Here is a 15,889-nt window from a genome sequence, read left to right as displayed (position 1 = left end):
CAAGCTCTCCAGAGTAAAGTTTAACTTAAAATTCTCTGAGTTTGATCCATTATTAATATACATTTTTTTTGATTATTGCAGCTTTAATAACTGCTTTCCATTTAGGAGTTCGAGTTGCAGAGCCCTGCTACTATGCATTCTGGGTTACAATCATGGCTTACTGGCACACCTGAATGGAACAAGGCCATTATTAATGTTATTGTAAACACCTGTACTTTTGCTGTGACGAAGTAATATGTCTGCCACAGTAAAAGGTCTATTTCAAAGAGAAAGATGAGCTCTGTGCAGCTGTGATGAAACAGTATTTATTTGACACCAGTCGTATTTGCACGTGTATCAAACAATAAGCAGTACGAAAGTTTGTTGTTGCACAAAATGTCACCAAAATAAAAGACACATTCACATTTGTGAGCCAGTTATGGCAGTTATTGTTCTTTGGAAGTGTGTTCAGAAATCAAGGAAGGGTTGGTGTATTTTAAAACACTGAAGGTAAGATTCAGGAAGACCTTTTGACCCATTCTTTGCCTACTTACTATTGCATGTAATGCACAGTATGTTTTTGCATTATCAAAAATGTAGGAATGGTTAGTTTCACTCATTGAAACAAAGAGGTTAGTACCGAGGTGTGTGTGTGTGTGTGTGTGTGTGTGTGTGTGTGTGTGTGTGTGTGTGTGTGTGTGTGTGTGTGTGTGTGTGTGTGTGTGTGTGTGTAAGTGAGACTACATAAGCTTCATGTGATGCGGAAGATCTGCTACATATCATACATGGATGGGCTGAATGACATTAATCTGCTACCAGACAGCATGATTTACATCAGAGGTGAATGAGGTTCTTTGTACAGTTTATCTTGGTGGGTGAAACTTTGCGATGCCTTCAAATACTTGTACATCCTACGCAGATTATTTTAAATCTGGAAACTCAGCCGGAGCTACAGATAACATGTTTTGACGCCAGTGTCTGGTGTGCAGGGTTGATGGTGGAGTTCAGTCCACCATGGTCCAGTGCGGTGCGGCAGTGGCTGATCTGGACCACATGGTGCGGCTGCGGTTTGGTGAGGCTTGTGGTCTTCACTCGTGCCTCAACACTTCATTCCTCCCTCTTTTTCTCTCATCCTTTTCTCACCCACCAGATTACACAAAGCTGTGGTAACTTCAAAGAGGGCAGGAAGAAAGGTAATGGTAGGAACACAAAAAGTATTACTAGCGAAAATAAGATTGAGAAATTGAGACACCGCATCGTACAGTAACATGACTGTGTCGGCGCATGCACGTTCCTTTGCAACAAATTCCTGCAGCACGTGTTTTATAAGCATGAACACCGGGATGGCACGTCACGCGCAGCATGACTTTATTTTTCAAAAGCAAGTGAATCCTTTGTGTGAGAGCGTAGCTTTGGGATGTATGTGCTAAGTGTTGGAACAGGGGGAAGCATCATTGTCCTCAGTTCTCCTGCAGGGTTGCGAGTGATCAGGGGGACATGGTTGTTAGGAAGCACCCAGTCATCGAGCGGTGCTGCCGGACACCGAGCTGCTCCCCGAGCTGGAGCCACTGGAGCCCCGGTCTTCATAGATGGAGATCTCTATCTGGTGGGAGAGTTAGGGGCCAAGAATTTGCTAGAGTGTGGTTTATTAAACAGAACGTATAAATGCACATGCACCCAAAGACATTGAGTAAGGATACAACACGCATTCCCCTTTCTATGGGATCGGTGATGAGCAGCCCTCTGGGAGCATAGATCTTCTCATTCTGCTCCTGAATGTACTTGGCTATCTTCTTCAACACCTAACACACACACAGAAGAAAAACGAGAAATGGTGCAGAATCCCAGACACGTTAGTCATCGTCCAAGACCATTAAAATGCATAGAGTTTGAGATCGCCAGTCTGACCTTCTCATAACGCGTCTCCATGCAGAGGAAGATAAGATACGCTGTAGAGCAGGCCAGACACCCCTCCAGGTAGGACTGGCCTCCTATCTTTTCTGCCTCTGCGTAGTAGTTGTTCAGCGTCTTCACAGTGTCCTCAAACAGTGTCCGCTCAATCTGCAAACACACGCAGAGTCATGAGTAGCAGGGTTAGGATTGACAGTGACAGTGGAGAAGCAGACAGGTAACATGGGGAGAGAAAAAGAGGGATATGGCATGCAACTAAGGTCCAAATCTAACTGGAACATTTGAGTTATATGATATGTGTCTTTAAAACTCTCCACTCTAACATTTTTGAACCACTCTAAATAACATGAATTCTCTGTACAGCGGTAAAGGCAGGTAGAACATTGGAAAATCAGGAAGTATCATGCCAGTTTGTTTTGTCTTTTTGTCATTAATGAGCACATACTGCAAAGTCTACGATAGGTATTCACCAGATACCTTTTTTATGTATTCATTTTTACGTATTCATGTAGTTATGAAAATATAGGCATTGGTGGGGTATTGGGTGTTCAAAAGTTAATAAATGTTTGTCTAAGAAATGATTGTATTACTGATATGATGATTTTCTTGATAAAAAAATATGACATACAATAATTGGCACATATTGCTTTCAATTTAGCAACTATTATCCCTTCTAACATGGAGGAAAGAATGACATTCAAAACATTCTCTATGTCAGTTCACACAACTCATTGGTGGCATTAATACATTATAGATCAATTATGGAGTTACAGTAGTTTCAATCTAGTACTATGATGTCTCCAAATATACCTTCAAATGCATGCATGGTTGGATAGGCAGGTTAGATAAGGACAATATTTTTTTAAAGCCAAAGTCACAGGCTATGGTCTCCTCACCCTGCTCTCCAGCTCAGAGGGGAACTTGGTCTGAAACCGGCAGGTGGTTCCTTCGCTGTAGTCTCTCTGGATGAAGACTTTATTAGCCAGAGATGCACTGTGTCTCAACTCCTGCAGATTGTGGAACTGAGGAGGATAAATCACACACATACACACACACACCAATATGGTGAGGTTTTATACAGTATGTCTTTAATGAGTCCACAGAGAGAGCTCCATCTCTCTCTGCACCTGTCCAATCACAATGTGTACAAACAGTGGCAGGTTTGGAAGTCTAGGATGATAGAGGAGAAGCAGACGAGATGTGATCAATCACTCTGTGGCTCAGTGTCTGCACTCATTTCTGCCTTGTGTTCTGTTGGAGCAGAGCCCAGCATTGGACATACTATCTTTTAAACTAACACACACACACACACACACACACACACACACACACACACACACACACACACACACACACACACACACACACACACACACACACACATTCTCTTCCTCCCTTTCTCTGTGTTCTCACAGGTAGAGTACAGCAGGAAACGGGACAACATTTCACTCCATCTCACAACAGATCGATCAGGCAGAACACGATGAGGCAGACTGATAAAAGGTCGTCCAAACTATTGTAATATCTCCTGTTAGTGATGGAAATATTTAATCAGGGTGTATGTTTGGTAAACATACATTTTATTCACACTCATTATTATTAATTTCTTTTTGCATTTCTAAAAGCACGGATGCAGGCGAAAGAGGCTGACAGCAGTGAAGAAGGTCAGGGCGGCGTGGCTGCTGTCCATGGTGCTGAACGCTATGCATTAGAGAGAGAGAGAGTGTTTGTGTGTGTGTGTGTGTGTGTGTGTGTGTGTGTGTGTGTGTGTGTGTGTGTGTGTGTGTGTGTGTGTGTGTGTGTGTGGACACCGGATTAACGGGGCGCCTCAACAGACAAAAACACTAAAACAGCTTAACATCGCGGGGAGGTGATCCGCTGGTTCTGCCCCATTTCAGTTTCCATGAAGCACACAGCTGACTTTCAAATTCCCTTCTAATCGTTTCCCTTTTGAAACGCCAAAACACGCTTTACAGGAAGAAGAAAAGAAAAGAAAAAAATATACGACCAGCCCTCGGACGAAACTGGCATGATAGGACACACACAGGCGTCCGTAGTGATTTAAGTGAGCCGCACATTGTGGTTTCACCGTGTGCAGCCTGCAATGCACTCCTTGACCACGTTAACTGCACCTGTTTTATTTAAATGGTAATGCAAGTGTGTACGCTGGTCAACGAAACATCAAGCAGGACATTAAAAGAGAGAATATGACAGCCTTACCTCTGTCGCCATGTTGCCATCCGCCGCCGTGGGGACGAGTCCCTGCGTGCGCTGAAATCGCTTTAGTGGGAAACAGTGACACATTGGAGGAGTGGAGGGGGAAGGGCGGGAGGGGGGGAGGAGAGAGAGGAGGGGCGGGGCTAATACAAGTACAGTGTTTAGGTCATTTTAATTCAGCTTTTAGGTGAGTTAGGACGCCGCTTTAAAGATCTTGTCATTGGTGTAAGTAGGCTATTACCAATACAAATGGCTCTGTGCTATTCAAGTGTCCCTGTAAACCATGAAATTGGACAGTGAGCCAGCATGCATTACCAGGAACCTAAGAATAAACCTGAGACTGAAGCAGATAAATAGAATTCAGCGATTATTAATTTTATTTTTTTACACCTTTTTTTTTTATTTTATTTTTTTTTCCAACAGGAAAAAGGTATCTATGGGAGCAAAGTACTGTTAGACTTTAAACTTATATTAACTACTTAAATGGCTACACTGACTTATTATGACCACATTTGTTTGCAAATAGATGCTTATTTACACATCTAACAGACATCATAATCATTCATTTGGACTCGTGTCTCTGGCCACCTGGAGAATGTAAGTCCAATATTCTCTCTCCTTTAGCTCCATCTTAGGGGCCACTAACTTCTGAGAGAAATATCTGGCTCTTTAGCTGCTAAATGCTCCACTACGTTCACCAGTTAGTAACTGTGTCCTTCAGCTGTTTGGTACGGAGCAGGTAGCGTACAGTGGGTTTATCAGAGCTTCTTTGGCTAAAATAGCTGATGAGAGCAGTGAGAGTAAAGTGACACAAGTTGTGCTCTGAAAAAGACTAAAATGCTCTACAGATCTGAGGGGAACTGAAGATTGTGGTTAAGTCTTACAATTGAGTATTCAGTTGCTTTTATTATGTTTTTATTATGACCTTTCTTGTTTCCATACTTCTGAAGCAAAGACACGAGAAGAGAACTCCAATTCAAAGTGACCATACTTGTGACTTTAAGTTAAAGTTTAAAATCACAGGGTTTAATTCAATATCTCATCCATAAAATAAGGGACATATATATACAGACTTAATCATTAGGGAAAATAATAACTTGCACTTTCTGGAGTTTTAAATTAAATATATTAGATATAGTAGAACAATTTACAGTAACAGTTTGTATCAGATTACAATAAAAGCAATGCAAACTATTACAATCATCTGTGTCTGAATCATGATTAAAACAACATTTCACCACAATCCACATTTTGGGTTATAAGGCCTCCACATCCATTCTTTTAAGTCCTGCTTGCAAGAGTGTGAGGCTCTGACGACGAGTTCAGCTGGTTGCTCAGTCCATTTAATCAAATTTAATCCAGTTGAGTCGACTTGGATCCAGTTAGAGGAAAAGCACAGGCTCCACGGCCCTCTAGTAGTTTTTTTTTTAACTTATAGGATATTGGTATACTCCAAAAATCTGACATGTCAACACAGGAACAATGACGACCAAAATGAAGCACCAATTTGATCATTACAAGTAGACCGAGCTGGTCCGCTAAACAGAAATTTCTGGCAACTTATCAGAAATGTAACGTGATTCATTGCAGGCCATGCATTTTCAGTTTACTGCCATAGAGTTACCATTGTTTCATGGCATGTCATATGTAATCCCCTGAATAGATAAGGGGAATAGTAAGCTCCATTAGCTGATGGGGAAAATCCCCAAAGAACTAATCATACTCCACTAATCATAACACTGTTGACCAGCTGCAGGTCAAAGTGTATTGGTAGACAGCAAACAAGCCTGGCTGGCCAGCCTGCGCACACGGTGGCAATCAAAGCCAAATGTGGAGCTTATTTTGGTCGTATGTCTATTATTTTTGTTCATCTGAACAACCCACTAAACCATCGCATTCATCACCACTTTAAAAACATGCCATATTTATACACTGCCGGCCTCAGTTTTGTTCGTACAAAAAAGTCCTCTCAGCATTACAGTACACATAAACTGCTACACAGGTCTGAATATATAAACATTTGAGTGGAATCAACCTTACGGCGAGACAAAGCATGTGAAAGCAAAACCATTGAAGGCCTATAAACCCGTCACCACTAGCCCATTCATGGCCTCCACCCTGCATGCTTTGCACCTCTCTCTGCTCAGCAAAGGGAAAATGTCCTTTGATTTTGGAGCCATTGAGCTCTGTGGCAAGTCTCATTTATTCAAAAGGTCCAGTTCTTCATTGAGAGTCGAAACAGGAAATATTTAGCATATTACAGTGGAAGTCCCATAAGCAACACGAGTAGCTAAGGAAAGGGGCAACTGGGGGTCAGCGGGGGGAGTTCTTGACAGAAGTAAATGCCTTAACTTAAAACCAAGGCATGTGTTAGGGTTTTAGTAACTTGGAGGAGGGCTCAGGAATGGCCTCCAACTGGCCAATGGGAAGACATGCCATCTCACTGTAACTTGATGAGAGAGGAATTACAGGCAGCACAAACAAACACAGTCTCTCTCTGGGCCTCTGGAGCTAAAAAAAAAAAAAAAAAAAAGAAAATAAGGAGAGAATAGCATCATAAGTCAAAGAACAGATGAGCAAGAGGAACAACGACAGGATAATGTGATGTGAAATGATGCAACTGTCGTGCATTTTTAACAATCTCTCTGTCTAAAAAATTAAAAAATAATTTACATTTTCCCTTCTCACCTGTTGCTCCCATGCAAGATCTCAGCACCTTGAAGGAACAGCATCGTGAACAGAAGCTGTTGCCACAGTTACTGCAGCTCCTCTGTAATACAAATAGACATTGTGTTGAAGCACGTGACAATAGAACAGGACGACAAAATAAAATATGATGATGTTGAGATGCCTAAATATATCCTCATTCTTGTTGCAAGTTTTTCAGTCTCACCCTTTTCTTCAGCACGGAGAAGACAGCATTGCAGCTAGAGCAGTTGCCTTTGGAGAAAAAGACAGAGAGAGAAATAGTATTATGAAAAATAAAGAGCATCTGTTCGGAGCTAAGATACGACACTAACCAGAAATAAACCAGTGGATGAGTCAGAGCAGCAGACTGACCTGTGCTGGTGGTGGGGTAGCGTTTACGCAGTTTCTCGGTCAGTTTGGAAACCTTGCTGCGTATTGGTTCGTTGCGGCTCAAGAGACCATTTTCAGAAATGGTGTCATACTCAGGAGCTCCAAGAGGCCCGTCATCATCCTCCTGAGGGTGAGGGGGGGCGGGGCACAAGGAAAAAAAGAGGTCACATACTGTGTAATCTGGAATTGGTCTTTTGGAGTATGAAAACCTGGAAAGATACTGCTTATACCTCTTTATAAAACAGGTAGCTCGAATAAAGCAATCTGATTAGTTCATAGCCGGGGTATAACACATACCACAGCTATGATGACTAATTCTTAAACTATAAGTATCCGTCCGTGTCTGAGAAAAAAAAAACTTTTTCATCTGTACACACAGTGCCATGACACAGAGCTGGTTTAAAAATCATCAAAGTATCCCTTTAAGTGAACTCTATATTTAGAATATTTTCACCACTTTACCTTGCTGTCAGACATCACTTTCCAACGGGGAACTGAAGCCGTTATCTATGCTCTCTTCATAGCCACCAGACTCCATTGACAAGAACAGTAATTTTACATCGCAGAACACGGGCGTTGGTGTTCTACCACTGCCTTGAACAGTTACTTGCTGGTCTACTGCTGTTAGTTTGTTGTGACTTTGCTGAATCCGAGCTAACTCTTTAGCGTAAAGCAAAATAAATAGCCTATGCTAGCTGCTAGTGTAGGCTAACGTTACCTGCGTTCCATAGCAACCACCTCAGTACTTCCGACACTTATACCTCTATCTACCTACATGTTCCCAATAAGACTTGTTAAAAGGGTATATTCCCCACTTTCTGGAAACCTATGGCTAGGCAATCAAGTTGGTACAACCTCATCATCTAAAGGGCCCAACTATAACTTTATAAGATGGAGGGCCAGAGAGAAAGAGAAACAAAGAGGGCTTTTAGGGAACAGGATAATTTGCAGGAAAACTGCAACAACTTAAAAGCAAAGTCTGTTGATCAGAAACTCTAAAACATTTACTGTATGCACCAAATCTTATGTATTACATGTTGTTACAAAACTCTTGTTCATAACATATTTTCAATCAAAACACACAAACACTGCAACACACTAATGAGTCTTTTCTTACTGAAATGGCATGAGGAAGGAAAAGCTGATTTCACTAATGCAATATGTCTCGCGAACAATGGCAGTCATGCAGACTAGAAATGAGTGAGCTGTATAATGGGATTATGGGAGACAACAATCATGGGCCTGTTAATTCTAGTGTTACTAACACTATCACATAACTCATGCCAGGGGGAACGAACACTTGGTGATGGACGGATGGGAGGCACTGGGAAATCCACTTACCACTAAGACCAAAGGGGTTTCCTTGTCAGGAAGCAGAACAACACACGAGAACAACGTTACCCACGAACACTGATATTCAGTGTGTGATTACACAGGAACGTAACCAAAATCATGCAACACCACAAGTTAACCTCACACAAGGTTGCAACACATGAAGTAGTTGTTCACGTGTCAAGTAGTTCTTTAGTGGGGGGGTCACTCACCTGCATGGAAACTGAATGTTCCTGAGTTCAAAGGACAGCAGAGAGAAACAGGACGTTACAGGACATAGGTCATGAAAGGAGGATTTTCTCACAGACATGGCAAGCTCCAACAATTGTGGTTTGAATGTCTAAGTACTGAAGAGGTTATTTTCCTAAAGTTACCAGCGACATTTATTAATCAGTGGCTTCAGAACATAGTCAATCATTTTATTTTAAATGGATTTCATTCACTTTTTTGGACATCGGTCTACACACAAAAACCTACGGTGACAAAGCAAAAAGTATTAAATTCTGCTACAAAAATCAAAAACTCCAACCTCTCCTTTACATTAGTATTGAAACTCTTTGCTATGGCACTCCAGGTGCATCCTGTTCGCGTTACCATCCTTGAAGTAGCTCTAGACCTTAATTGAAGTCTACCTTTGGCATTCAATTCTCAATTGACTTTCAATAGTCATTGTACTTACAGCCAAATATGGTTGAACAACTTAGACAATTGCTACCTGCAAAAGTGACTAGTGGAGGAAGGTAGTTAGGAAGAAGTAAAAGGTATCCACTATCCAGAAAAGAAAAAAATGTCAGTGAATATCAATGGCAATACAGGGGTTTACAGATTTAGGGGAAAACTAGAATTACCACTGTGTGGTTGTATGCCTCCGTGAACCAGTCAAGTTGCAGTTTATATCCTAGACTTACATAATAAATGTGGTGAAGACTTTGAAAGAATTTATTAAAAGATATTAATTGTATTTTTTTAACGAAACATAGATGCACACATCTTCAACCCGGCAGCACAGAAGCTCCAAACAATCAACACAGTTTTAAGGTGGGCACCCAAGATTAGGGTCACCAATTCAGTGTCTGACCAAATGTGGAATATGGTCACACAATGTCCCATTCGGTTCCTGAGTTATGCTGTTGAATAATGGCCAGAAAAGTGTTTTTTCAGAACATTATGATGTCACAGTGAAGTTGACCTTTGAGGCATAAAATGTCATCACTTCCTCATTTCAACCTATTAGACATTTGTGTGAAATATTGTCATAATTACCTGAGATATCGCATTCACAAGAATGGAACGGATGTACTATGTAAACACAGACGGACAGAGTGTACAATTAGGTTTAGAGTGGTACTTACCTCAATGGCATCCTTAAATTCATCATCAGGCTCTGCCTCCTCTGCCTCCTCTACACTGCCAGGAGACAGGTCCTGTCATCAAACAAACACACACACACATACAGTAAATAAATATATAAATACTGGGCTGATGGTCCCAGGAGGAGCACCTTGGACAGTGGCCATGCTGTGACTGATGGATTTGCATTACTCATACAGGAATAAATACACTGAGAGCATTGAATAAACTGGATAAGAAGGTTACAGCTACAGTTGGTTTGAATGTAAATCACAACTGCTAATTCCTTCCGTATTCAAACCCACATACACTTTTCTCCACCATGCTGCTTCCTCTCACCTCCAGACTAGTTGGCGTGGGGGTCCTGTCCAACAGGTTGCCGTGCTCCTGTTCTACACACTTTCCCTCTGAGGCCTGGGCCTGGCCCATGTGGATCAGCTTTGTAAGGTCCAACAAAACTGGAAGCACAGGAGAAACAACACTTTAGCTTTCCTCTCTTAAATCAGAGCTAGTGTTGTATTCAGCCTTGCTCCGTCCAGACAGGATGAACTAACCTCTGCAGAAGTCTCTGTTCCACAGGAAGATTGTGCTGTTGAGCCCAGCGAACACCCAGCCCAGTGGAGCGATGTACAGCAGGCAAGCCAATATTAACATCCCTCCATAGAACCTAGAAGGAGATATTACAAATGTCAGGTCCTACTCAGACAACAACCACCATATAAGTGACTGAGCGGCCAGTACATTCTTACAATAAGGTTTACATTTCATGCTGTAACTATTGACCTGGGCTTAAATAAGACGGTATTTAACTGAAGGTGTTAACACGGCTTTTGTAACAGAAATATTCCACTGGTGTTCCAAATCACAGAGCACAGCCCAATGAAGTAACATTAAGTTACAACGTGAATTTTCCTCTAAATATTTAAGTAAAACTAAATTCAATAAAAAAAAATTTCAAAAATGCTAATGTCATATCATAACAGAAGTTATCTCAGGACACTTTACAGAGAAAATTAGTCTAGACCACACTCTATAATTTACAAAGACCCAACAATTCCCCAAAAGAGCAAGTATTTAGTGAGACAGTGGCAAGGAAAAACTTCCTTTAAAACAGGCAAAAAAACTCAGACAGAACCAGGCTCTAGGTGGGCTACCATCTGCCTCTGCCGTAGGGCTGTGCAATGAATCGAAATTTTATCCTGATTATGATTTCAGCTCCCAATTATCACAAAAACAGAATAATCGAGGAAAACAATAATTTTGCTCATTACATTTTGCAAGTAAACTTATTTTCTCTTGTGTCCTGAATGAAAAAATAAAGTTGAAATAGGAAAAGTATTAAGGCAAATTTCACAGTTGTATGTTTTTTTACTGTTGATTTATTTAACTTTTAAGATCAATAATTGCAACATCTTTCCAGAAGTCAACAAGTAATCATGTTAAATTATCGTGATTTCAATATTGACCAAAATAATCGTGATTATATTTTCTTCCATAATCTAAAAAAATGCCTCTGTTTAACTATGCTTAGCGGCCGATGAAAACATCAGCACAGAAACAAAGAATAACCGATCTATTGTGAAAATGTTCATGAGCCTGTTGAGTAATGTCTACTCTACTGTCCGTGCGTGTGTGCATGCGTGTAGATGCAGACCTTGATGACTGGGTGTGATTATCCCAGTACAGGACCTTGTAAAATGTTTCTGCTGACAGGCAGGCAAAGGACAGCATGTCATCCAGGTGCTTCAACCTGGTGAAAACAACAAACATGAGCACACCCACCAACACAAAGACTGTAAGAACAAAGTTACACTTCAACCTATACATGAACAAACAGTGTGTACAAATGTTACAGTTTGTAGACCTGTTCCAAAAAGAGCAACTGGTATGGTAGTAAATGGTATGAACCAAAACAAACAAGCAAACAAATGTAAAAGGTATCCTGTGGAGTTTGTGACCACAAGCGCAGCTGTAGGGCGATGTTCTAATGATTGGGGATCTGTTTTTTTTTTAAACGGCTTAGCAAATGTTTTATGAGGTAGGAAATGAATAAAACAAGTTTGTAAGGCCTCAAGGATACTCATTATATAACACTGAATTTGAAAAAAAGTTTGTTGTTATTTTTACAATGAAAACTCCACAGAGTACCAAAGCATTTTTGAATGTGTAACCAACAAGTGTTTACAAAACTGCAACAAGGAGGTGGAGTGACAGTAAGTCAACATATTTTTTTTTAAACAGCAGAAACATCCAAAGACAAGTGCACATGCATAGACAAGCTCTTATTGCCTTTTACTGTATGTGTGCCACACATACATTCAGCACACTAGAGCTGAAACAATGACTCAAATAATGCAATAGTTGATCGACAGAAAATACATGGGAAACTATCTTTGATAATTGATTAATTGTTGAAGTAATTTGTTCAAGCAAAGATATACTGATATAAAAACATTATCGATTACAGCTTCTCAAAGGGGAATGATTTGCAGTTTTTTTTAATTGTCCTATATGGTAGTAAATTAAAAATATTTCAGGTTTGTGGCTATTTTCTGACATTTTATAGAGTAAGGACTAACGGATAACGAATGGATAATGAAAATAATCATTAATTAGCCCTGCAGCACATAACCCCATCAGTGTTCATCTTACAGGTCTTTGACTTCCAGCATGGCCTCCTGTTTGGTGAGATGCACTGTCAGCAGGTCCCTGCGGTGCACAGCGTGAAAGCGTCTCTTGTGGAGCTCAGCATCTGAGGCTCTGCCCCCACACCTGTCCTGCAGGTAACCCAGGGCCGCAGGCGCCGCCACCGCCACCACACCCACTGTGATCCAACCCACTGATACCAGAGAGGCAGACACAAAAGTTAGTTAATAAATGATTCAAGTGGCTTTTAAACCACCAAACAAAAACCTGGCTCAATATTAATGACTGATCTTACCTTCATTAACAGTGCAGAAGAAGACATTGAGAAACATACAGGCAACCAGAGAGCACAGGGGCATCTTCCATCTGAGAGATAAAAAAAAGCAGATGATCTTCAATACTCCTATATCATTTTTTTTACTGCAATCGCAATGCAAGGCCAAAACCAATGATATCATATGATGCTCAAACAGGCCACAGACAAACATGCATACACACCCGAGCAGGAAGCGGATCAGCTCCACTGCATCTGTAGCTGGTTCTAGAAACAGGGCCATTCTCTTATAGGACACCACCATGTTGAGGAGGTCAAAGTTTGGTGTACACCGTGGGCTCCCCAACTCAGAGGCCTCTGGAGAGCCGGAGGTCTCTTTAGATGACGTGTGTGCCAGCTCCCCCCCTTCCCCTGCACCATGTGAAAGGTCCTGGGACAAGCCGTGCATCGTCATCCCTGTAAAGAGTGACAAAAAGAAAGCAGGCAGGATTCAGATGGTGAATTGACAGTGAAAAGGACAGAAGATTCCTGACTCGCTAATTTCACAGCCCCCTAAAGAGATATACTCTGGACCCTGTCAAACCAATTTTAGTATTTGGTCCCAATGAGACCAGACTGGCAGACAGGAAAAGTAGAGATTGAAACAGTCTGTTCAGAAGGTGGGAAGGAGTGCGGAGACCATAGCCCTGTTCAAGACCTCTCAGTCACACTCACAACTCAAGTGAAACCACATGGCAATTCAGTCTATTACTGTATCAGGCCAGGGAGACTGAAACCTGTGATTGCTTCATTAAAAGCAACTTCAGAGGCTAGGAAACCTGTTTAAATGGAGTGCAAGCAGCATATGAGGCAGAAGGTATGATGTTGAAAAACCAATGTTGGAAATCAAGCTCAACCAGCACAGACACTGTGGTTTCCGTGTTTCGGATTGCGCCCACAGCATACTTCTGACGACAACCCACAGAAGTGCAACACACTTACAACTTTCAACCACACAGTGCAGTTAAATCGCTTTTCCAGCCTGTTAAATTACTTTAATTTTCAGCAATGAAGAGCATCTAATAAAAATTACTGTCATGCATTTTTTGAGTGTAATTGCATATAATTGTACTATATAAATGAAGAATGACAACAATAGCAGATTATTTTTTGCAAAGGCAAGATTTATAGAAAAGCTATTGTCTAGGCTGTTTTGTGTTGGCGCGTGCGTGTGTGTGTGTGTGGGAGGGGGGGGTTGGAACGGGTAAAGGGTTGAAAAAGACAAGGAAAGAAAATGATGTGCAACATTATGAATTTGTATAAGATCTTCTATTTTTTGTTGCTGGTGTTTCTGTTTTACTTATTATGCTCATTTTTGTTTTGCTAGTTTTGTCCTTTGTAGGCTATATGCTGAGCATATAGTATTTTTATATAGCATGTGCTGTGTATATAATCAGGCACAGTTCACTCTGTCTAATTTTTTGTGTTTTTTTTTTATTAACTGAGCTGAGCCCTCTTCTGTGTTTTGACTACAACTATTGCACAAAAAGAAGATAATGGCTTTGAGAGGGGAATACGCTTCAGTAACCACTGATGAACTGTGCTGTATGTAATGTATTTTGTTTTTGGACTTAATTTGCAAATGAATAAATAAAAAGAGTAGGCAATTTGAGTTTATTTAAACCTATTCAAAGTTATCAGACTGAGAGAACGTTATCTTCACAATTATATGGGAGTACTTCTTACAGCATCACTGTCTTAGTAGGGGACTAATAGGGTGCAATTAACTGTAAATGTTATGGTCAAGATGATCTTTTTAAAGTGACCACACTAACAGGTACCTAATGTCTTCAACAGAGCACCTTTAACTTCTGTACTTTGTTTTCAACATAAGTAATCATAACATGAAACATTGTACGTTTTTTCTTCTTATGCACCTCATCCCTAGCAATAATGTGTGAAATTAAACTATTCATCGCGACAGTAAACAGCCGCGGGGGAGATAGGAGCACTTAAATCAGCACTCAGTGCTGTGGCCTGTGAGTTGCTGTCAAACAGGAAAGTTTACTTGGCTGGCTGACAGAAGGACGCTGTAGAGACATTATTGTTGGTTACTTCAGCCCAGCCACTATTATCTGCTGGGTATGAGGTGTGAAGGAGATAACATACCACGAGCTGAGTCTCCAACAACAGCCAACTTGTGAAGCAGCAGCAGCAGCAGCAGCAGCAGCAGCTGATAAGAGCTCAGGCGTAACTAGCGAGTCCCCCCGACATCATCAGCCTGGAGGAAGGAAGAGCCTCCAAATTCAACCGGTCCGGTCAACATGACAGCAGCCTGCCCTCCTGTCAGAACGAGGCGGTTTATATAACTGCCCGGTTGTCTGCAGAGAAAGCCGACGGTTAAAGCAGATAGTTTTGTTTGGCTGCTTATCCTAGCAGGCTTTGTTAGCTCCGTCCTGCTCTCAGAACGTCCGCTTCCTCATATAATCCAGGCCGAATAATCGATTGCAGAAAAGGGGCCAATGTCTGATACAATCGATCACAGAGTAGGATGAGCTCTTTTGGCTGCAGCTGTGGCTTTCCTAAAATGACATATTGTAAGCTGCTTTTGGTGTGGAGGACGTCAATATATATTATGTTGAAAAATAAATTAAAATGACTACCCAAAGGCCTATTCTGCTTAAAATAAGAATGTTGTGAATTTTTGTTTTGTTTTAAATACTTCAATTAGGCTACCTTGTTTAAAAACATGTAATTGCATTCAGGCTACTCCTTCTCCGTCGTATTTCAAAAGTTTAACTAATAGACATAAAATGGCTCCTACTTCCCCTCACTTTTTCACTGTATGTGCGCTGGAGACTTCAAGTTTCCACATCAAGTTGCAATGTCACAAAATATTGCTTCTATGTAGCCTACGGTCCTTGAACTTAGATTTAAGGTGAGCACAGAAGAAACCTTGAAGTAGCAATAAGCGAAACACATTTTGGAGTGGAAGGGGACTTTAATAATAACCTTGTAATGTTATACCTTGTTGAAAGCAGTGAAACCGTTACAAAAGAGCACAGCTGGAGGACACTCGAGCAGGGCAGAGGGAGGCCAACGTTGTGATTGAGGGAGAGCCAC

General features: G+C 41.1%; 2 protein-coding genes across 6 annotated transcripts; both read right to left on the bottom strand.

Moving 5' to 3' along the window:
• Positions 1-289: 289 nt before the first annotated feature.
• Positions 290-4,193, bottom strand: golga7ba (golgin A7 family, member Ba). Its single transcript, XM_039784887.1, has 5 exons — positions 4,111-4,193; positions 2,787-2,912; positions 1,888-2,040; positions 1,680-1,781; positions 290-1,582 (listed from the first exon to the last, which is right to left on the bottom strand). Exons 1-5 carry the CDS (start codon positions 4,120-4,122, stop codon positions 1,499-1,501), a joined length of 477 nt encoding a protein of 158 aa, XP_039640821.1. The 5' UTR covers positions 4,123-4,193; the 3' UTR covers positions 290-1,498.
• Positions 4,194-5,082: 889 nt separating this feature from the next.
• On the bottom strand, positions 5,083-15,275 carry zfyve27 (zinc finger, FYVE domain containing 27). Of its 5 annotated transcripts, none has more exons than XM_039784126.1 (14): positions 14,936-15,275; positions 13,012-13,243; positions 12,809-12,879; positions 12,520-12,706; positions 11,522-11,617; positions 10,422-10,534; positions 10,207-10,325; positions 9,870-9,941; positions 8,730-8,750; positions 8,527-8,547; positions 7,168-7,309; positions 7,001-7,047; positions 6,781-6,877; positions 5,083-6,618 (listed from the first exon to the last, which is right to left on the bottom strand). In XM_039784126.1, the coding sequence occupies exons 2-14, from the start codon at positions 13,239-13,241 to the stop codon at positions 6,548-6,550; spliced, it is 1,287 nt and encodes a 428-aa protein (XP_039640060.1). In that variant the 5' UTR covers positions 13,242-13,243; positions 14,936-15,275; the 3' UTR covers positions 5,083-6,547. The 5 variants fall into 5 exon arrangements, with proteins under 5 accessions (XP_039640060.1, XP_039640144.1, XP_039640224.1 ...); XM_039784210.1 differs by having other exon boundaries at positions 6,796-6,877; positions 14,936-15,274; XM_039784290.1 differs by lacking the exon at positions 8,527-8,547.
• Positions 15,276-15,889: the final 614 nt, after the last annotated feature.

This window comes from Perca fluviatilis, chromosome 1 (genome assembly GCF_010015445.1).
Source record: "Perca fluviatilis chromosome 1, GENO_Pfluv_1.0, whole genome shotgun sequence".
In the NCBI taxonomy this organism is placed as follows: domain Eukaryota; kingdom Metazoa; phylum Chordata; class Actinopteri; order Perciformes; family Percidae; genus Perca; species Perca fluviatilis.
This window is presented reverse-complemented; position numbering and strand designations above follow the sequence as displayed.